This window comes from Haematobia irritans, chromosome 2 (assembly GCF_050003625.1).
Source record: "Haematobia irritans isolate KBUSLIRL chromosome 2, ASM5000362v1, whole genome shotgun sequence".
Taxonomy (NCBI): Eukaryota; Metazoa; Arthropoda; class Insecta; order Diptera; family Muscidae; genus Haematobia; species Haematobia irritans.
The window spans coordinates 91,642,974-91,666,744 of NC_134398.1; the positions used below are offsets into that span (position 1 = coordinate 91,642,974).

The 23,771-nt window shown below is 36.2% G+C and overlaps 3 protein-coding genes and 1 pseudogene across 3 annotated transcripts; 2 read left to right on the top strand and 2 right to left on the bottom strand.

Annotated features, from left to right (window-relative positions):
- Positions 1 to 74: 74 nt before the first annotated feature.
- Wdr82 (WD repeat domain 82) lies at positions 75 to 1,389 on the top strand. The gene is made up of 2 exons (XM_075295583.1): positions 75 to 216; positions 293 to 1,389. The coding sequence occupies exon 2, from the start codon at positions 295 to 297 to the stop codon at positions 1,246 to 1,248; it is 954 nt and encodes a 317-aa protein (XP_075151698.1). The 5' UTR covers positions 75 to 216; positions 293 to 294; the 3' UTR covers positions 1,249 to 1,389.
- An 8,729-nt stretch (positions 1,390 to 10,118) lies between these two features.
- On the bottom strand, positions 10,119 to 11,021 carry LOC142224774 (uncharacterized). The gene has a single exon (XM_075294560.1). The coding sequence runs from the start codon at positions 11,019 to 11,021 to the stop codon at positions 10,119 to 10,121; it is 903 nt and encodes a 300-aa protein (XP_075150675.1).
- Positions 11,022 to 11,104: 83 nt separating this feature from the next.
- LOC142224775 (uncharacterized) lies at positions 11,105 to 13,576 on the bottom strand. Its single transcript, XM_075294561.1, has 2 exons — positions 12,961 to 13,576; positions 11,105 to 12,543 (listed from the first exon to the last, which is right to left on the bottom strand). The coding sequence occupies exons 1-2, from the start codon at positions 13,574 to 13,576 to the stop codon at positions 11,105 to 11,107; spliced, it is 2,055 nt and encodes a 684-aa protein (XP_075150676.1).
- Positions 13,577 to 22,100: 8,524 nt separating this feature from the next.
- On the top strand, positions 22,101 to 23,373 carry LOC142223290 (cathepsin F-like; annotated as a pseudogene).
- Positions 23,374 to 23,771: the final 398 nt, after the last annotated feature.

A 23,771-nucleotide genomic window follows, 5' to 3' on the forward strand; every position in this document is an offset into this window, starting at 1 on the left:
GTCTGTTCGTCTTATATTAATTCAGTTTTTGTCGTCTCTGTGTCGCCCTATTATTTTTTCGATAACTCTGTTATCGAAAGTTAGCGACGTCGCTATCTTCACGCAGGTTAATTTTTAGTGGAAAAGTACGGGAAAATACCTATTGCGCCGATACTAGCAAATGGTTGACTATTGTAGTACTCTAAAATGCTACTATCTTTTCTGTCCCTGATCTAGGTTTGTTGATAATTATTAACAACAACGAATAGCGCGAGCTGGAATTCACAGCTATAATTGCAATTCTCTTCTGCAGACATGAAGATGAAACTAATTGATCCTGTTGTCAGAAGCTTTAAAGTGGCAAAGGTTTTTAGGGAAAATACAGACAAGATAAATGCTATCGATTTCTCTCCGAACGGCGAACATTTAATATCATGCAGTGAGGATGACCAGATTGTTATATACGATTGTGAGAAAGGAATTCAATCCAGGACGGTGAATTCGAAAAAGTATGGTGTAGACCTAATTCATTTTACCCATGCCAATAACACAGCAATCCACAGTTCCACAAAAGTTGATGATACCATACGATACCTAAGTTTGCATGATAATAAATATTTGCGATACTTTCCTGGGCATACAAAAAAAGTTATCTCGTTATGTATTTCTCCTGTTGAAGACACATTTCTTTCCGGCTCATTGGACAAAACCTTACGTTTGTGGGATTTGCGTTCTCCAAATTGTCAAGGATTGATGCACCTCTCCGGGAGACCTGTAGCAGCTTATGATCCGGAAGGCTTAATATTTGCCGCTGGCGTTAACTCTGAAAGTATCAAGTTGTATGATTTAAGGTCATTTGATAAAGGGCCATTTGTCACATTTAAATTAAATCAAGAAAAAGAGTGCGACTGGACTGGTTTAAAATTCTCGCGAGATGGAAAAACCATTCTGATAAGCACGAATGGTTCTATAATACGATTGATAGATGCTTTCCATGGAACGCCACTCCAGACTTTTACCGGTTATCCCAATACCAAAGGGATTTCTATTGAAGCTAGTTTCAGTCCTGACTCTCAGTTTATATTCTCGGGAAGCACAGATGGCAGAGTACATGTATGGAATGCAGATACCGGATATAAAGTATGTGTTTTAAATGGTGACCACCCTGGACCTGTTCAATGTGTTCAATTTAATCCGAAGTATATGCTACTTGCTTCTGCGTGTACCAATATGGCATTTTGGCTTCCAACCTCGGAAGAGGGGCTATAAAAAACATACAATACATATTAACTATAAGTCAAACTTTTTCTTTCCTCAACTTATCTCCTTTATATCAGAAATTGTCCCACTATGTTCTTACGTTAATGCAAATTGATATATGAAATAAATTTTGTTTAGAGCAAAAAATAATTATTTATTTATATTTTATTAATATAGCTATATTGTATCGAAAAAAAATTAGTGCATGTAGCGTTATGAGTTAAAACAATATTGAAAAGTACTCGATCATGTTTTCTTTTGTGAACTTCTCTCTTGCCACTAAGCTGGCTGCCTGTTTCTATGTTAAGATCAATGACAAGGGACCTCCTTTTTGTAGCTGCGTTCCACATTGCAGTAAAACCACTTAGAGAAGCTTTGAAACACCCAGAGTGGATAATCCACCGCTGAAAAACTTTTTTTGTTTTTTAATTCGCAATTTAAGTCTAATCGCCTTCAAATTGGGCGTTTGTTCCTAATTTAGGTCAGAATAGAACCCTATTGATTTTGGAAGAAATCGGTTCAGATTTAGATATAGCTCCCATATATATCTTTCGCCCGATATGCACTAATATGGACCCAGCAGCCAGAGTTTTATACCGATTTGCTTGCAATTTTGTACAAACATAACACTTAGTCGTATAGTCAAGTATGCAAAATTTGATTGAAATCGGTTCAGATTTAGATATAGCTCCCATATATATCTTTCGCCCGATATGGACTTATATGGCCCCAGTAGCCAGAGTTTTGGCCGAATTTGGTTGACATTTTGCGCTAGGAGTACAATTAGTAGTATAGTCAAGTGTGCAAAATTTGATTGAAATCGGTTCAGGTTTAGATATAGCTCCCATATAAATCTTTCGCCCGATATGGACTAATATGGTCCTAAAAGCCAGAGTTTTCGCCCAATTTGGTTGAAATTTTGCACAGGGAGTAGATTTAGCATTGTAGCTATGCGTGCCAAATTTGTTTGAAATCGATTCAGATTTAGATATAGCTCCCACATATATCTTTCGCCCGATACGCACTTATATGGACCCAGAAGCCATGTGCGCCAAGTTTGATTGAAATCGGTTCAGATTTAGATATAGCTTCCATATATATTTTTCGCCCGATAAGGACTTTTATGGCCCCAGAAGCCAGAGTTTTGGCCCAATTTGGTTGAAATTTTGCACTAGGAGTACAATTAGTAATATAGTCATGTGTGCCAAATTTGATTGAAATCGGTTCAGATTCAAATATAGCTCCCATATATATGTTTTTCTGATTTCGACAAAAATGTCAAAATACCAACATTTTCCTTGTTAAATCGCCACTGCTTAGTCGAAAAGTTGTAAAAATGACTCTAATTTTCCTAAACTTCGAATACATATATATCGAGGGATAAATCATAAATAAACATTTGCGAAGTTTCCTTAAAATTGCTTCTGATTTAAATGTTTCCCATATTTTTTTACTAAAATTGTGTTCCACCCTAGTGCATTATCCAACTTAAATTTTGAGTCTATAGATTTTGTAAAAGTCTATCAAATTCTGTCCAAATCGAGTGATATTTAAATGTATGTATTTGGGACAAACCTTTTTATATAGCGCCCAACACATTTGGCGGATGTGATATGGTATCGAAAATTTAGATCTACAAAGTGGTGCAGGGTATAATATAGTCGGCCCCGTCCGACTTTAGACTTTCCTTACTTGTTTATTATGTTTTTAGTAGCGATGGTTTGAATGCAAAAAATAAAAATTAGTTACTAGACGAACAGAAAAAGTCATTGTTGTAGAAAATACTGGTTTTAGCTCTAAGAATTGAGAGAAAATCTCTTTGAACGACCGTCAAATCTTTTAAGAGATCGTTACTTTGTGTCTAAAAAGCCCTAAAGAAATGAAGTTCTGCGAAAATACGTGAAAAACCGAGCAAGACACTCCGAGAAACAGATAAAGACCCTTTCAAATCATCCAGACAAATTTCTACTGAAATAGGCAATATGATATCTGCACGATCTATTTGGCGGCGATTAGTGTCAAATTACCCGGCCGAACAGTCAGAAAAGTTCGTATGCTACGGAAAAAAATTGTAAGAAGAGACTATGCTTCGCCAGAAAACATTATAGGTGGTCAGGAACGGTAGGTGAGAGAAAATGGCGCAATATCCTGTGGAGCGATGAAACTAAAAAAAAAAAATACTCCGAAATTGTAGTAGTCATAATGTTCGTCGACCCCAAGGAAAAGAATTTCATATGCGCTTCACAAAATTTAAAATGTTTTATGTAACTGTATAAGGCCTTTGTAAGGCTTAGTTACATATGAAAATATATAAATTAAATTAAATTAAAAATGACGGACAAGCAGGGGAGCCGGAACATAGTGGTATGGGTCTGTTTTTTCTGGTATGCCTAGGTCGAATTTTACGCATTACTTATAAAATGACCCTGTTCGAATATAGAAATATATTGGAGAACACAATGCTGCCGTACGCAGAGGAAACATACCTCTAAGGTGGGTGTTTCAACAAGACAACGATCCTAAACACACTTCTCGCTTTATTAAAAATTGGTTCCAAGACAATGACATAACCCTTCTATATTAGCTTACTTAGCCACCAGACCCTAAACCCATTGAAAACCTTTGGGGAGAGTTAAAACACAGAATTGGGAATGAAACATTGAAAAATAAACAACAACTTTGGAATTTTGTGCAGATTACATGGTATAAAAACTCAGATGAAACCAGTCGGAAGCTTGTAAGCAGTATGCCAAAGCGAGTATAAAATGTTATCAAAATAAAGTTGGATACACTGGTTATTGATAACAAAATTATGTTCAATTTAAAGATGAGTATTAAGTTCGAGTTTAGCCGCTAAAATCGCTAAAGTGAAAACTAAATCAGTAAGAAAAATGCATGAAATTATACATATTTGTTGCAAATTTTATTATAACTTGATGGGGAAAAGCCCAAAGCAAATTTTCACAAAGTTTGTGTTCCTTAAAATGGATTATTAAAGAAAAGTAATCGTGAAAAAATGACGATTTTAGCGGCTAAACTCGAACTTAATACCCACCTTAAACCAAAAAAAATTAAGAAGACCTGTATATTTCACGATTTAGAAAATGTACTTATTATTTTGTCCATTCATTTTTGACTATTACTTTGCCTTATTTGGATTGGCTTTTCATTTCACTTGTCTTTTCCAGAAAATTATTTACTTTTAAGTTAAATGTATGTCATTAATATGAATTATAGACTTTATTTTGATTTTCAATGAATAGATTTCAAAAATTTACCATGGAACATAAAAAAAACTCTACTGTACTTATTAATTTGACCACATGTGTATATACAGTAATATTTGTTTGTCCTGTAGGAATGTGAATTGACTTTAAGCTAACAAATGGTTAGACATAATTGAGTCACAGGTGACTCAAAAGCTAATCCATACGTAATATTGTTACGAATTTGATATTTCTAGATTTAAGTTTATTTGAATTAGTTTCCGTTAATTTAAAACTTCAAATTGTTACGATCGGATTACGTCATCACTTGTCAAAATCATCTCTTTGTTTTCTAGTACTTTCCTAAACAACTTTTGTGTTCTTAAGGTGGGTACTATGTTCGGTTTTCGAGTTGAAAACCACTTTATTTTCGCGATTATTTTTCCGGTAAAGTCTTGCCGAAATCTAGAGGAACAACAAACTGCGCATCAACTGAGTTAATTTATCTGGTTTAGTGTGTAAATATAACCATAGGCGGTAGGCGAACACTTACTTACGTGTATTCAGTGCTGCCGCTACTACTTCAATCGAAGTATTTTGCTTCATTTTCACAAAATTTACTTCGTCACTCCTTCTTTCAAAAATCTGCTTCACTTTTTGTTCTGCTTCATATTTTAAAATTTTTCCCCATATTACATAATTGTTTTTCCTATTCCTTTAATTGCGATGAACATAGCGGTTTTAATCATTGAATTATTAACCGATGTGGACCAATTTTTGCATAGTTGTTAGAGACCATATACTTACACCATGTACCAAATTTCAGCTGGATCGGATGAAATTTGCTTCTCGTTTATATGGGGGCTATACGTAAAAGTGGACCGATATGGCCCATTTGCAATACCATCCGACCTACATCAATAACAAGTACTTGTGCCAAGTTTCAGGATGATAGCTTCTTTCGTTCGGAAGTTAGCGTGATTTCAACAGACGGACGGACATGCTCAGATCGACACAGAATTTTACCACGACCCAAAATATATATACTTTATGGGGCCTTAGAGCAATATTTCGATGTGTTACAAACGGAATGACAAAGTTAATATACCCCCATCCTATGGTGGAGGGTATAATAAAATGAATTCTATTGTTTTCTTTTCAAAAATGTATGCTACTTCAATTTTATTCAATCTACTCCACTTTTTTCCAAAATCTACTTCACTCAATTTTTCACTAGCGGCAGCACTGGTGGTGAAGGGTATAAATATGGGAAACGTTTAAATCTGAAGCAATTTTAAGGAAACTTCGAAAAAGTTTATTTATGCATTATCGCTCGATATATATGTATTAGAAATTTAGGAAAATTGGAGTCATTTTTACAACTTTTCGACTAAGCAGTGGCGATTTTACAAGGAAAATGTTGGTATTTTGACCATTTTTGTCGAAATCAGAAAAACATATATATGGGAGCTATATCTATATCTGAACCGATTTCAAGCAAATTTGGCACGCATAGTTACAATGCTAATTCTACTCCCTGTGCAAAATTTCAACTAAATCGGAGCAAAAAATTGGCCTCTGTGGGCAAATGAGTGTAAATCGGGCGAAAGCTATATATGGGAGATATATCTAAATCTGAACCGATTTCAACCAAATTTGGCACGCATAGCTACAATGCTAATTCTACTCCCTGTGCAAAATTTCAACTAAATCGGAGCAAAAAATTGGCCTCTGTGGTCATATGAGTGTAAATCGGGCGAAAGCTATATATGGGAGCTATATCTAAATCTGAACCGATTTCAACCAAATTTGACACGCATAGCTATAATGCTAATTCTACTCCCTGTGCAAAATTTCAACTAAATCGGAGCAAAAAATTGGCCTCTGTGGGCAAATGAGTGTAAATCGGGCGAAAGCTATATATGGGAGCTATATCTAAATCTGAACCGATTTAGCTGATATTTTGCAAATTTTTCGAGACTCATAAAATATTCGGATGTACGGAATTTGAGGAAGATCGGTGGATATACACGCCAATTATGACCAGATCGGTGAAAAATATATATGGCAGCTATATCTAAATCTGAACCGATTTTTTCCAAAATCAATAGGGATCGTCTTTGAGCCGAAACAGGACGCTATACCAAATTTTAGGACAATCGGACTAAAACTGCGAGCTGTACTTTGCACACAAAAATACATCAACAGACAGACGGACAGACAGACAGACAGACAGACAGACGGACATCGCTAAATCGACTCAGAATTTAATTCTAAGACGATCGGTATACTAAACGATGGGTCTCAGACTTTTCCTTCTTGGCGTTACATACAAATGCACAAACTTATTATACCCTGTACAACAGTAGTGGTGGAGGGTATAATTAAACGCTGTCTGATGAGGTGATAGTGGCTGTACATCGGTTCCCTTTCACAAAAAATTAGTCCAATATTTTCTGAACTGTTTTCTTTTTCAATGTAAAATACATTTCCTTGTAGCAATTGATATCAGAGGCTACCGCCTGAGGCACTTTAAGAGTCCTTCTACTGTCAGGATCGTTTTTTATAAAAATTTCCATAGCTTCATCAATCAAACTCATCGCTTTGGAAATTTGTTTGCATGTCAAATTTTGTTCTTTGCAGATGTTTGTTGAACAATCACTGTCATCTTCTTCATTAGCAAATTGAAGTTCCAGTTGCAACAGTTCTTCATTAGACAATTCTTGGTTGTGCGAGAATAGCATTTCATTTATATCACTCTCCTCCATACCTTCAAAATTAGATTCTCTAGCTAAATCAGAAATTTCATGGCTAACAGCTGTTGTACTATCAACTTCTACCGCGCATGTTCTGTGAACACATTCAGGCCATATTTTGCGCCAAACACCATTCATGCAAGACACCATTCATCAAAGCACTCCTTGATCGGGACATCGTTTTGGCATCTAATGGCGTCGCAGATTTTGCAGCATCTCTTATTTTATCTCCATCGCGATCTCTAATGGTTCTGACAGTTGTTGCAGCTGTACCAACAGCATTTGCTATATCTACAGCCTTCTCTCCTTTATCAAATCGACGCAAAATATCTAGATTTGTCTCCAAGCTGATAAATTTTTTTTATTTTTATTAAATTTACCAGCAGCGCCCCTTTCCACCATTTAGCTAAATTTACACTTGGATATAGAATAAAAAACAAAGATATAACTCTTTCACTGATTTAATTTAAAAATTATTTACCTTTTTCTATCAATCCGAAAACTTTATAAAAATGTATTATCGAAACGCTAAAATAACACTTTCATTGAGAGTAAAAGAAATTGAAATGAACTAAAATAAACAAAAAAAAAAATGAGTTGTGTTTTAAAAAGAAGGGGAAATCCCGAGTTTGATAGCATGACACAGATGAAAACAAAAGGATTGCCACTTTTGCGAAAAATATGTATAAAAAAACCAAACAACGCAACTTTGAAAATCTAACGACGCAAAGTGAAAACTAGTACTAATTCAGCAGCGACGCATCTTCGAAACAACGCAAAACGAAACGACGCAAAGCGAGGTCTATGTGTATCTTATCGATAATTGAGATATTCTTGGGGATTTTTACAACGATAATTGGGATTTTATTAATAGGGTTCTACGTTCATTTTTGACATGAACATTTACCGCCCCCCAGTATCAAAGGAGTTAAGTTGCAAAACCCCATCAGAATTCGTTTTCAAATTTAAATTTTCAAATTTAATTGAAAATATGATTAATCTATGCGATACTAAATAGTTCATATAATTCATTATACTACTTACCTCCATTTTCAGGAAGCTCCGTTAGTGCCACGTTAGCTAACGAACTTTTAAACCGTACTATGGACATGTCTGTCATCATGTCTATATATTCCATATGCCAGTTAGGAACTTAACTGCTAAAAATTTTTCATTTAAAGTTAACCGGAGAGAAGCTATTTCGATTTTACTTTCTGTTAACTGGGAGTTAAAGTCTAAAGGTAAGTACTATGTTTGCTTTTCGCGTTGAAATTTTCGTGGTTACTTTATTAAAACATTCCAATAGAAAGCAGATAAATTAACTCAATTGAGCCGATGTTTCTTGTTTTTCTAGATTTCGACAAGACTTTACAGGAATAAGTTTTTTTTCATTTGTAATTTCGATTATTTAAGGAAAAGTAATCGCGAAAATAAAGTGAGTTTCAACTCGAAAACCGAACATAGTACCCACCTTAACAGAGATACATGAAAATGGCCGTTAATGTTATAGAATTCAATTTCATGTTAGTTCAAAATTCAAAACTTAGATGTAGGAAGTATATAGATACAGATTAGAGAACGGATGGTTTACTCTGTGAGATACGTCCCAGTTATCTATGTGTTAGTGTGAGCTATAAACGTAGTACGCATATTGGAGTGATTATATGGAGTAATTGCCGTAAATTATCCACCCAAAGATGGTATTTTGTGCCGTGGGCAATCCAGGACGACTCGAAATACCTTCTTTTATTAATTTAGCAGCCAATAAAATATTTGAAAACTTACTTCGGATAGATGATGGTAACGATGAACTTGGAATATACATGCTAAGTCTGTTCTTCAAGCGCAGAGTAGTGTGAATTTTTATTTCTGGATCATGTGTGGAGACCAATGACGTTGGACAAATTGTTTCACCGTTCAAGGTGAATGTAGTGAGGTGTAATTTGTCGACCATTGACGACGATATGTAGCTGTGCTTGGAACCGGAATCTAAGAGGCAGCGGATATTTTTCACCTTACCCTCGCGTTCGATTTTCACAACAACTGTTGGAAGAAGTGAAACTGTGTTTTGTCGTAAGATGGAAGACAATGTTGTTGTGGAGGAAGCTTCAGTAGATTTTGTTGGCAGCGCTATAGATTTGGATGTATGTGGACTTGGCTTTGGATCAGATGATTGGACTCGGCGACTACCGCTTTTAGAATTCTGCAAGCTAGTGGGTTGGGTTCGGTGGCTACGTCCAGACGGTTCTTGGAGCCTGCTATGGATGTGGAGCAAACTGTGATGTTGGAGGCGGCAATATCGACATCCTGTGGTGGTAAAACAAGTGCCCTGGGAATGCGAATGGGCAAGGCAATTGCGCCAATAGCCATACTTCTTCACTAGCTCCTGTCGTCTCACGGAATTCATCCCTAGAAACCGCTTGCATTTGCGTAGGGGTGGATATGACGACAGAGTCTACAGGCATATTTACTTTGGTGTTTATTCTGTTGTGTCTTTGATGTGTTAATTCCACCCATGTTGATCTACGAAGGATTGGAATTTATTAAATCTAAATTTAATAAATAAAGTAACTTGTAGGATTGTTAGTGGTAAAACAAGTGCCCTGGGAATGCGAATGGGCAAGGCAATTGCGCCAATAGCCATACTTCTTCACTAGCTCCTGTCGTCTCACGGAATTCATCCCTAGAAACCGCTTGCATTTGTGTAGGGGTGGATATGACGACAAAGTCTACAGGCATATTTACTTTGGTGTTTATTCTGTTGTGTCTTTGATGTGTTAATTCCACCCATGTTGATCTACGAAGGATTGGAATTTATTAAATCTAAATTTAATAAATAAAGTAACTTGTAGGATTGTTAGGACGATTTAGGAAGAGGATTCATTTGGAAGGACGACAAGTTTTGAGATCGGCCTAGTTATAGGACCCTTCGCGGTAATGTCTCGACAACACGCACTCGATCATCGGCACCTGGATGAACTTTACAAATTCGTCCCAAACGCCAACAATTAGGAGGGAGATTTTCTTTCTTCACGACAACTAGGGTACCTTCTTTCAGATTCTCAGTAGGATTCTTCCATTTGTGGCGCTTGTGTAATTCTTTCAAATATTCATCCTTCCAGCGGATACAGAAATTCTGATGAATAATTTTCAACCTTTGCCACCGATTTACGAGAGAGATGGGATAATCATCTATTTTCGGATCTATTGGGGCCAATATTGGAGAACCTATTAGGAAATGTCCCGGGGTTAATGCCGAAATGTCCGATGGCTCTTGAGAGGCAGGGTACAATGGACGAGAATTTAGACATGCCTCGATCTTTGAAAGTAGGGTTTGGAATTCTTCGAAGGTATGTTTTATATTACCCACGATCTTGCGGAAGTGCGATTTGAAGCTCTTTACCCCAGCTTCCCAAAGCCCACCCATATGTGGAGCTCCAGGTGGGATAAAGTGCCACGTAATATTTTGATGGCCGTAGTTGGATTCAACAGCCTGCTGGGACGTTTGAAGGAATTCTCTGGCTAGTATTTTGGACGCACCAACGAAGTTTGTACCGTTGTCAGAGTGAAGGAGGAGCGGGCAACCTCGTCTTGATACAAATCTGCTAAAAGCAGCTAGGAAAGTATTTGTGGACAGATCTGAGGTAACCTCAAGATGGATGGCTTTAGTAGCGAAACAAATAAAAACGCACACATAACCCTTGGTAATGCGGACACAACGACCTGTATAGTGCTTCATATCAAAGGGACCAGCGAAATCTAGCCCGGTGTGGGTGAAGGGTCTAGACAGTTCTGATCTTTCGGCCGGTAAAGAGGACATAATTTGTCTTTGACACCTCTGTCTATATAGAACACAAATTTTACATTTATTTATCGTTCCTTTGATTAAATTCTTCACTTTTATTATCCAGAATTGTGGAGGACAAGTTGGTTTCCACCGTGAATGGAAATTTCATGTGTAAACTTTACTAGCAATCGAGATAGTTGGCAATTATAGGGAAGTATCACGGGATGCTTCTCATTGTATGATAGGGCCGGCGACGAAACAAGCCTCCCACAAATTCTCATAGTACCTTCCTCATCTAGGAATGGATTCAGACTTAAGATTGGGCTGGATGTTGCTATCTGTTTTCTCGCAGAAAGGGCCAAATATTCCTTTGGAAAATACGCTTTTTGTGTCACTACGAAAAGATTCCTTTGAATCATTAATATTTCCGACGATGAAATACTAGTTGACTTTCGAGAAAAGCTGGACCGGTACTTCGGATGCGTATTATAGAAGAATCTATACACATATGCTATTACCCGAAGATCTCTAGGAAGGGAGGAAAATCTGTCTAAGATATCATCAAAGTCGCAGTAGTAGGAAAAATTAACTTTAATATTCTTTTTCTCGATTTCAATGAATTCATGTGACGTGTCGTGAAACCTAGGACAAGTGTAATCCGGATCAGCAAGCCATGGTGGTCCATGCCACCATAACTGATTTTCCTGAAGATCATTAGGATAGACTCCACGACTAGCCAAGTCCGCTGGATTACATTCCGATCTAATATGGAACCAATTCGACGGATTAACTACCTGAATAATTTTGGACACTCTGTTTGCAACAAATGTGGACCAGAAGCAAGGAGGCTTGGCTAGCCACGACAGTACAATAGTGGAGTCAGTCCAGCAAATTATCGAGTAATTAGGGATTTTCAATTGTGGAATTGTACTGTCTATCATCTCCGCTAGTAATGTTGCGACACAGAGCTCTAACCTTGGGATTGATAGAGTTTTTAGAGGTGCAATTTTAGTTTTGCAGCAAACCAAGTGGACAGATGTGGAAGTTTCTCCCTTTATTCGGACATAAAGGGCTGCTGCATATGCCTTCTCTGAGGCGTCACAAAATCCATGAAACTGGACGTCACAACATGGAGTGTAGCCCACCCAACGTGGCACAACTATGGAATTAATGGACGGATATAAATCCTGAAACTTTAGCCAATTGGATAGAGATTGAGAGGAAATTGTCTCATCCCAATTGGTGCCCTCGATCCAAATGGATTGCATAATCATTTTTGCAATCACAATGGAAGAAGCCAGCCAGCCAGCGGGATCGAAAAGTTTGGCTATTTGCGACAGTACCTTTCTCTTAGTATAAATACCTTCGTCAGGAATAGGAGATACGGAAAAGTAAAACGAGTCGGATGACGCATTCCAACGAACACCTAAAGTTTTAGCGGTACTGCGATCATCAAATTCCAAGAAGTCTTCAAATAAAAGATGATCTTTCGGAAGACCGGAGAGAATTTCTTTGGAGTTGGATGTCCACTTCTTCAGGGAAAATCCCGCAGATCCTAGAGCATAGACCAAGAAAATATAGAGACATACCTTAATAATTCACCATGGTTTTGTTTATTTGCAGTGCGCAGTCATTCCACTCAATTGCGCAGTCAAGTGACTCAATTTCTTTTTGGAAAACGAGAATTACCGTACAAATCAGTCAATTTGCATTACAAAAAAGATGTGGGTGAACAGTATTTTATAAACTTTCACAATATTTGGTGTTTCAACGAGAGAACAAAGGAAATAAAACAAATTAAAGCCAAATTAAAGAATCACTCAATTGCAGACGAAAAAGAGCCATCTACGGTGTGCAGACAAACTACAGCGCTGTGAATTCACTTGAGATGTCTATACCTTCCTTGGTCTATGTCCTAGAGCTTCAATAAGCTGATTTCTGCTCTCAATAGCAGCAGAAATGGTATGGGCACCAGCGAGAGCGTCATCCACATACATTGAATCTCTCAGTATCTCGGATGCCAATGGAAAAACATTCTGGACATCGTCGGCCAACTGGATGATGGTCCGAATGGCCAGATAATGTGCACAATTGACCCCAAAGGTTACTGTGTCGAGTTCAAAATCTTTTATTGTCCCTTTAGGATCATGGCGGTAGAGAATCCGTTGAAAAGATCTATGCCTAGGATTTACCAATATCTGGCGGTACATTTTTGTTATGTCTCCATTGAAGACATAACGAAAAAATCTCCATTTGAGTATAAGGACAACAAGATCCTTTTGGAGCACTGGACCGGTATATAAAATATCATTCAAGCTTCTACCATCCGATGAGGGTGAAGAGGCATTAAATACTACCCTAACCCTTGTCGTAGTGCTTTCAGGTCGCACAACGGCATGGTGGGGTAGATAATAATGTGGTGGCTTATTAAAATCCCTTGGAGGTGAAACTTCGGACATATGATGTAATATTTTATATTCCTCCAGGACACTATCGTATTCGGACTTAAATGATGGATCTCGCAGAAGACGAGCCTCATTCCGAATAAACTGTGCCATAGCACTGTTTCTCGATTGGCCAAGACTCATATTTTTTTTTAGTAGTAGTAGTAGTAGTATTTTATTATTATTTTTTTTAATTCATTCATAAAACTATTACAATTTCAATTTAGCAAGTTATATTAAAATAATAAATTAAAGATTATTTATGACAATGGCATATTGCCGTCAGTCATTTTGCCGCAAAATTGTATTATTGTTCGTAATTTATACATTAGTAAACTTGTGTGTATTAGTTTGTAATTTAAGAAATAGTACGTATGGGCTTTATTAATAGTATTCTTGATTTAAAAATTTTCTATATTTTAGAGCTTCATTCACGTACAAATTCAGTCTAATCCAACTTCCTTCTATTTCTCCATTCAAAATTTGTATTAACTCCGGTCTAGTCAAATTAGGTCGATCGAGGTATCTGAGTCTGAACTCTCTTAAAATAGGGCATGAAGCCATGAAATGGTATAAGTCTTCGGATTCATCTGTGTTGCACATTGAGCATTTTCTGTCAGGTAGCTGCTGGAAGCTGTTTGATTTTAGTCCCAACATATCACATCTCACTTTGAAAATTGTGTTGATAGTTTTTTGATCATGTAAATCATGAATATAGGTTATTCCTTTTGAATAATCAAGGTATTTACAGAACCTAGATGTACTATTTCTTGCTTCTACCATTGATTCCTCTTTGGCTTTTTGTTTCAAATATCCAATCAGATTTGATCCTCTGATTTTCCACTCCTCCTCATCAATATTTGCACAAAAATTCACCCTAAATTCTGCACCAAGTTTGTTCATGGCTTTTGACCAGAATATATTCTTTACCAGTATCTGCATGGATAATTTATGTGGCAATCTTTCACGATGCATTCTGAATAGAGTTTTAAACACGTAGTTCATGTGGAGCTCTAAGCTGTAGAAGTGGCAATCTTCTGCATTGGTTTCCAAGTTAATAGCGTATGTTGGTGTAAAATCTGGGAGTTTCAGAATTCTTTTAATGAAATACCTTTGAAGTTTATCCACGGTATCAAATTGTTCATATCCCCAAACCTGTGCTCCATAAGATTGAACAGATCTGCTTACTGCTTGGAATAGTTTCCACTTTGCATTTAATGATATCCCACTTTTATTAAGGAACTCTTTCCATGTAGCATTAATCCCAAGCTTTGCAGAATTATTTCTTATCTCAACATGTTTGCAAAAGCTCAATTTGGGTGTCATTGTCATTCCTAAATAGCAGTACTCATTTACTATTTTGATTTCATCACCTTTGTAGCTCCATTTTTCATGTTTAGATAATTTTCCGCCTTTTCTAAATATCAGTATTTCCGATTTACTCATATTAACTTCCATTCCCCAAAAATCACAATAATGTTCTAATTTTTTAATCATTTTCTGCATAATGACTACATCATCAGCAAGCAGGACCAGGTCATCTGCATACATTAAAAGCCTAATATTTTCACCGTCAACATTGAGCCCACCCTCTAATATATCATGTAAATCATTTAAATATAGTATAAAGAGGAGAGGAGATAATATACATCCCTGCTTCAACCCAGATTTTGTCTCAAACGTCTCAGATAGCTCAGTACCATGCCACACTTTGCTAGTTGTGTGGATATATATATTTTCAATCAGTGTTGAGATTTTTGTCGATATTCCTATTAAATTCATCTTATAGATCATCCTCCTTCTTGGTACTTTATCAAAAGCCGCCTTAAAATCTACAAAGAAGGCGTACACTTTTTTGTTTTCAGCAAATTTAACATTGACTATAGCGGCTAGATTATATATATTGTCGACCGTAGAGTAGTTTGCTCTGAAACCTGCTTGGTATTCATTTACTCATATTCTCCAAAAAATCTTCCCTGAAAGGAAGGTGAACAACATATCGGCCATCTCCGTTTCGAGCAGTCGTAGAAACGTATAAATTCTCGCAAAATTGGTCTGAAGGAGAAAAAAAATGTCTTCCGTGGAAGGTCTTCCACCTCCCAAAAGCGTGAAATTTCTTTATCTAAAGAAATTTCACAATAATAGGATACAACTTTCGGAGAAGAAAAATTGGAATCGGCTGGGATTGGTCCCGTTAGGATCCAGCCAAAAACGGTCTCCTGCGCCAGCAACGATCCGCAGATATGCCTTTCAACCCCCGAAAGCATTATTAATGGGAATAGGTCACCTCCTATTAGGAGTTCAATTTTGGAGCTCTCGTAGAATCGAGGGTCGGCTAGAGGAACTTTTGAGATATCCGAGAGCAAATCTGGATTAAATGTGGTTGATGGAAGGTTTCCTGATAGGTGTGGGACAACCAAAGCGGACGTGGAAATTTCAAAGTCATCTTGGACCAACGAACTTAACGAGAAGCTGCATTCCTTTTGAACCGCAGCTGAAATTGTCTCATTCAGACCAGAAATAGTTGCATTCGTTCGTCGAAAAGGCAATTTGAGACTACTGAACAGTCTCTCGGAAATGAAAGTGCCTTGAGAGCCTGAATCGACCAATGCCCTAGCGACATACTTCAAACCATTACGATGTATTTTCACTAGAGCCGTTCCCAAAAGGACACCATTGGAATGACTGGCGAAACACGTCTGCACGATGGCCCCGCCAGAGCTCGTGGACGGTATATTAGGTAAGTGGGGCGGAATAGTATTCAGAGATGACTGACCAACAGAAATGGAGTATGCATTTGTCTTGACAGTCGTTGGCAATTGCTCCCTATGGAGCAATGTGTTATGCCGTTTGTGACATGTCAAGCATGAATATTTACTTGTACAGTTCTTTGAAGAATGTACTTTGGAGAAGCAGTTGAGGCAAAGGTTTAATTTCTTGACCTCAGCCAACCTTTGATTTACACTCATGCTAAGAAATTTCTGACATTTCCGAAGATAGTGTTCCTCATTCGGACATAACCTTGACATTCCTAGACGACGGTTTAGAATTGACCCTTCCACCAGGATTGGATGCGGATGTACTTGTGTCCTTTTTTCGAATCTCCGACACAGATTCAAGTGTTCTGTGTCGATTTGTAAGGAAGGAATCTAAAGAAGACCACTCAGGAATGACAGCCCTATCTTCCAAGGTATGTTCCCATAGAGTAAGGGTAACATCTGGTAGGCGGGTGGAACAAATGTATATAAATATAGGTCCCCAACTTTCAACGTCGATATCATACAGTCTTAGCATAGATATGCAAGCGTTGATATCCCTTTGTAAGGACTTCAGGGACGCTGCGGATTCGGTCTGCAGAGGAAGGATGTTGAAAAGTGCCTTTAGCTGTGAATTAATAAGGACACGTTTGTTTTCGTAACGTAAACAAAGATTTCTCCATGCCACACAGAAATTCTGATCAGTCAGGAAGTTTCCGAACAATCTCATTGGGCTCACCTGAAGCCCTGAGATTGGCTAGGAGTATTCGACGGGTGAGTAATGGATATTTTATGGAGTAAAAGACCCAATTTCTCAGTACATCGACAATAAGTGGCGAATACACTCTTAAATTTTGATTTCACCATGTCGATTTCGGAGCCCTCTTGGTCATCCCTCTTTTCACCCCCCTCTTTCACAGATTCTTCCTCCACTAATTCCTGCAGGCACTGGTAATAGGCAGACCTTATGTCAGTCCAAATAACTTTGACTTCCTCCTGATAGGTCTCAATGACATACGAAGATGTCAGAGGGTTCTTTTTGTCACTGAGGCTAGCCTCAAATTCGGCTAACCTATCAGAAAGGCGTATATATCTATCCAGTGACATCGTGTGGACAAGTTCTATTCCCCAGGTGGTCAAACAAAACTCAACGTATAATATGCAAATATAATTCAATAAGGATCCAATAGGATTCAGATATGAGGATATTTCGTTGGAAACAGGTAACGGAAAGAGTAATGAACGCAGAGGGAAAATATACCAGCGTCTCACGCCTATGTATTATTAAAAATAATAAACTGCGTAATCGTATCTAAAATTCCTTAGATCGTCAATCCAATTATCGATATGATCAAAATTCGAAAACCTCATAAAGGGAGTACCCACAATAATTAAAAATGCCGCAACTGGGCATACAGTTCCGTTTGCCAACTCAAACTCAAGAAATGAATAATTGTATTTAGAAAAATCAGCCAGTGGTGGTAATTAATAATGGAATTTATTTTCCCCGTCCTCCTTCGTAGTCTTTACTTGCAATATAAATGACAAATAGGTTTCGCTAACGAAATTTCAAGTAAACTCGATCTACCAGTTGGCATGAAATATCACCCGTATTTCTATCATCAGCAGTATATGCTAAATGTATCTCAAAAAATTAACTTAATTTCCAATGACGTCACGGAATAGCTGTTCGACGAGTCGTATGGCTCGAGTTCGATGACCCTGAAATGTTAGACACAGACAAGAAAAAAAAATTATAATAAAAGTAGTTCTGAATGTATTGGTGTCTGGAACTGATGACAAACTAGGAGAAAGAGAGACCTTTCCTACAGTACAATCACAGTGAGATCAGATGGTAGTGATGATATTCCATATCATTGGGACTTAATTTCAAAATAGGAATGCTAAAACGTACATTGAATACATTCTTGGGGTTGGCTACGGAATGCAGTGAACATTAATAGGAGGTAGTAAAATGCTACTTGTGATAGAAATAAATAAGGAATTTATAATGAGAATGGGTAGGAAATTTGACTCAAAATCTACTAAAAGTAGATTTAATATATATTTTCATAAGGAAAATGACATTCCAAATCTGGGACAAGTGGATTTTTTAAGTACAATGTGAATGAGGTATAATGCAATTAAAAAGAAATGGTAATCATCCAAATAAAAAACCGGGCGATCAAGTGGAGTTCGAAAGGTACCCCAATGGTACAATTTGGACTTCGACTCCCCTCACTGAATGATTACTTCAGTCAACTAGCAAAAAAATCTAAAGAGAGTGTAATTTAAGAGAAAGGAGATACTCAAGGGGGAATAATGCGATATGGAAACGAAATTTAAGAGAGATCGACAAACAATATTGTGAGGGATTGGTCACAAAACTATGAGCAACATAAGGTGGACGTGGAGTGTGGGGATATGGCATGTAATTAGTAAAATAAAATGGAAGATGGGGGGTAATGTAAGAGGTAATAGATTAGGTTGAAGTTAGGTATATGAAGAATGCAAATATGTATATATGAATGTAAATTTGTGTATATAAACTGCTGAAAATTAAAAGAAATCATCCACTAGCTGTAAAATAAAATATCACAGAGCGCAATGTTTGGCATTATTCGCATGGGCTACTGTGCATGTAATGTCATATTGTGGAAGGAATCGGGGGCACACTGAAGAGAGGCCTGTCCAATAACTTAACTTGGATTAGCGTGGATATTCTCTTTTTATCAAACTGGAAATATTCAACAATCAGCTCCAACTCACCCCGCATTTATATATATATATATATATATATATATATATATATATATATATATATATATATATATATATATATATATATATATATATATATATATATATATATATATATATATATATATATATATATATATATATATATATATATATATATATATATATATATATATATATATATATATATATATATATATATATATATATATATATATATATATATATATATATATATATATATATATATATATATATATATATATATATATATATATATATTTTTTTTTTTTTTCTTTCAACTTTTTGACAATCGTATTATTTTCTGGGCTCTATTTTTTTCTTCTTGTTCTCCTCAAGTTAAGTTTTCCACTTGTACTTTATTAATTCTCATTTTTTTTATATATCCGCAGTTCTGTATTATATTTTCAAAAGTATAACAGGGAAAATATTCTTGGAAATATCAAGTATTGTGTAATTTTCCTTTTTTTTATCGGCGATTTTAGGACTTTTGATTTAATTATACCACGTGTTTCCACTTCTTAATTTTTAATCCGCTAGTATGTGCTTTAATATTTTTTGTATGCTCACTCTCTAACACTCAAATAACCAGAACATATAAAACAAAGTAAAACCAACCTGTTTTCTCCTCGGAATGGTAGACTGGAACTCGCAGAATTGAAACTAATGCTGCTATCTCCTCCAACGTATAGGCAGGTATCAGGTTCGAACAGGACCACTAATGTTTGCGTCTACGGGACTGTAGTATGGCCAGAAGGGGGAGAAGAAGCCAAGGGTGAATCTTCTAGAGAACAAAAATGTCACTCTCCAAAACAACTTAATCGTCTACGCAAGAATTTATTCAATATATGTTCCCAATGAACATATGGAAATAAAAGGAGTGAGGAAAAACAGTTGGATTAGGATTTTGATGATAAGGTCGGATTTATTTCTGGTTATCAGGTCTTACCAGTATAAGGTTTTACAACGAATTAGACCGAGGGTCACTTGCTTTTAGCGGAAGTTTGAATTCTGATGGGACTTTGGTTGCGGCGAATATTATTTTGACATTTTAAATAAAAGTTATTCAAGTATCTTATCGATAATTGAGATATTCTTGGGGATTTTTACAACGATAATTGGGATTTCATTAATAGGGTTCTACGTTCATTTTTGACATGAACACTCCATATAAAAAACGTTAAGGCCGGTACTATGTTCATTCTTGCGAAATTTTTTTATGGAAACCATTATTTCGCACATAGAAAGCGGCGTTTTTTTTAGGTAGCTTGGAGCGCTATTTTACAGGGAGCGATATTGGATTAAGTTGGTGGTTGTTGCTTGTTTTTACAAAATAACATTTTATTTTTCCTTGGGCAATTGATCTGCTATTCCTTTGATCCTTTGTATAGTTTCGGAACAAAAATATGGTCCGTGTTTGATTTATAAACCCGCACAAATAGTTTTTAATAAATAAATTATTTCTTAATTCACATTGCAAATGGCGCCGTGCTATAAACGTCAGTTTTTCAACACGAAAAAACAAAGTATAACAAATGGAAAAAATTTCGCAAATTTTTCGCATTTTTTTGGTTTTGTATGGAGTTTCAACGCGAAAACCGAACAGAGTACCGGCCTTTAGCGCTGAATAAATGCGAAATCTTTGTTTTGAGCATTTTCCAACAAATATTTATACAACCCAGGATTTTTCGGATGAAAAAATAGGCAGGCATATTATTTCGCATAAATAAGTTAACATCCCTGGGTTTGAGACCCTATTTACGGAGATAAGGCCGGTACTATGTTCTTTCTTGCGAAAAATTTTTATGGAAACCATTATTTCGCACATAGAAAGCGGCGTTTTTTTAGGTAGTTTGGAGCGCTATTTTACAGGAAGCGATATTGGATTAAGTTGGTGGTTGTTGCTTGTTTTTACAAATAACATTTTATTTTTCCTTGGGCAATTGATCTGCTATTCCTTTGATCCTTTGTATAGTTTCGGAACAAAAATATTGTCCGTGTTTGATTTATAAACCCGCACAAATAGTTTTTAATAAATAAATTATTTCTTAATTCACATTGCAAATGGCGCCGTGCTATAAACGTCAGTTTTTCAACACGAAAAAACAAAGTATCACAAATGGAAAAACTTTCGCAAATTTTTCACATTTTTTGGTTTTGTGTGGAGTTTCAACGCGAAAACCGAACAGAGTACCGGCCTATAGATGAAGATATTCGGTTTTCGCAGGAACGAACTTAGTACTAAGCATTATATTGAAATGTTTTAATAAAGTAACCATGAAAATTTCAACTCGAAAAGCGACCTTTAGTCGCTCATTGTAAAGTAACACCTTTTGTTTTGTTATTTTCATAGCCTATTGTTATTGTTGTAGTAATATGAGCATAACCATCTGCTAGATGAATTACGAGATGCTTTATGGTTGTAGGCAAGACTATGAGCATAAGCAGATGAATATATGCGATATCTACCAGATGAGTTACGAGCTGCTTGTAGATTTTTCTAGATGGTTACAGGCGAGACTATGAGCATAATTGTTATGACAGCTAAAATTGAAATCATTTAGCTGTAATGGAATTGCAACACAAGTTGAGTTTACAAGTAATTTTGCCAATGCAAAATTACCTTTTTCTGCTAATTGCACAACAAACTTTCTCACACCTACCATTTTGTTCATTTTGCAATCTTAAACTGCAAACCAATCTTTTTTTCAATTCAAACTTTCTCACACCTACCTTTTTGTTCATTTTGCAATCCTAAACTGCAATCCAATCTTTTTCCAATTGCAAAACACCTTTTCTCACTTACCTTTTTCCATTTTCTAATTCTGGTTCATTGAACCTATAATTGCAACTCAAGCTTCTGTCATTCACATGACCCAATTAAAGACCAGCTTTGTTTTTGGTAAAATATTGTTAACGTAATGCACTTTGTAATAGCAATAAGAAAAATGTTAACGTAATGCACTTGGCAATAGCAATAAGAAGTATATTATAACCAAATTTGAATAATAAAGGGTAGATGATATATCAACTTAGAACGAATCGCATCGTTTTATTACCCTCTCTTATTACCGAAGTAAAGGTAGGTACTATGTTTGTTGGCACGAAAAAAACTTCACTTAACCATTCTTTCGCGTTGAAAAATGAGAGTGTTGACAATAGATTTCGAACGAAGAAAACAGCTATTTTGGAACTATTCTGCGTTTATTTCTCAGCAATTTAATTGACAACATCGCCAAACGTCATAATATTTTTACGTATACATACGCAGCAGCTGATTGTTTACATACACGCGTTCATAATAATTTTTTTGAAGTGTTTTTCTACCAGTTTTTGAATTGTTTTGAACCAAATCTCACAAAGCACTGGACAATAATAATCCAAATGGATTCCGTCAATTTGTTATGCAAACTTTTACATCTGAAGCAATTGACAATCCGTTCAGCAACAAACTTAATTCAGCAACAAAACAATTGGTGAAAAACTCTACTCGTTCATTGGAATATGCCGAAAAGAAGACACATAAGGAACAAAATCATCATAGTTTGAATAAAGTTGAATATCTTAAAATCGTCGTTATCACACCACCATGGAAAGACAAATGCGTGTGAGAATTTTCAAGCAAAATTTAAAAATCATACAGGATTTGAATGCAAATGAGCGTGGTAGTGCCAAATATGGTATCGCTGAATTTGCTGATTTGACCAGTACCGAATATAAACAACGTACCGGCATATGGCAACGAGATGAGGGTAATGCTGCTTTAACCCCTTAAACTGAAATTCCAGACATTGAATTGCCCAAAGAATTCGATTGGAGAGAAAAGGTCAATGTGGCTCTTGCTGGGCTTTTAGTGTTACCGGCAATGTCGAAGATTTGCATGATGTCAGGACTGATAAACTGGAACAATATTCCGAGCAGGAATTATTAGATTGTGATACAACAGATTCAGCTTGTAATGGTGGTTTGCCCGATAATGCTTATGATGCCATTGAGAAAATTGGAGGTTTAGGACTTGAACTTGAAATGAATTTCCCTATCATGCACGCAAAGAACAATACCGCTTCAATACATCGAAAATCCATGTTAAAGTAAAAGGTCATGTTGATTTACCCAAAAACTCATACATGTGGTGGCTGTCTGTACAACTCTTTGAAAGGTTTTTATGCAGCCATCATGGAAATACAAACCATACCATTTCTCATACTTAATACCACCACTCCATACCCAATAAATTTTCATCTAGTTTTTTTCTCACATATATATTTTTTCTTCGTCGTACGATATTGTTATTTCCTTATTATTTTTTGTCAAACGAAAGTATAGTGTATAATGTAAAGTTCATATTCAAATTCAATAAACTTAAGCCCATAACTCACGTTCAAGGGTAGTTCCTAAGCCAAAGTCACTGTTCCCGAATTATAATTCGTCACAAAGGGATGTTAGAGTTCTATACCAGAGAATATCTCAGTCACGTAATAAAATTGAATTGATAAAATGCAAGATATATGGACAATGAATGTCGCTCAGTGAAATTTAAAAGCAACAATTAAATTAAATCGATTCATTCCAGCCTATCGCACTGATCAACATCAGTCCAAAATGATTGCAAGCATGAGTGCAATACATGAAAATTATTTTGGTATTTAAATAAAAACAAGTTAGAAAAGTCTAAAGTCGGGCGGGCCGACTATAAATGCACCACTTTGTGATCTACATTTTCGATACCATCTGAAATCCTCCAAATTTATTGGGTGATATATATAAAGGTTTATGTTCCCATATACATACTTTTAAATCTG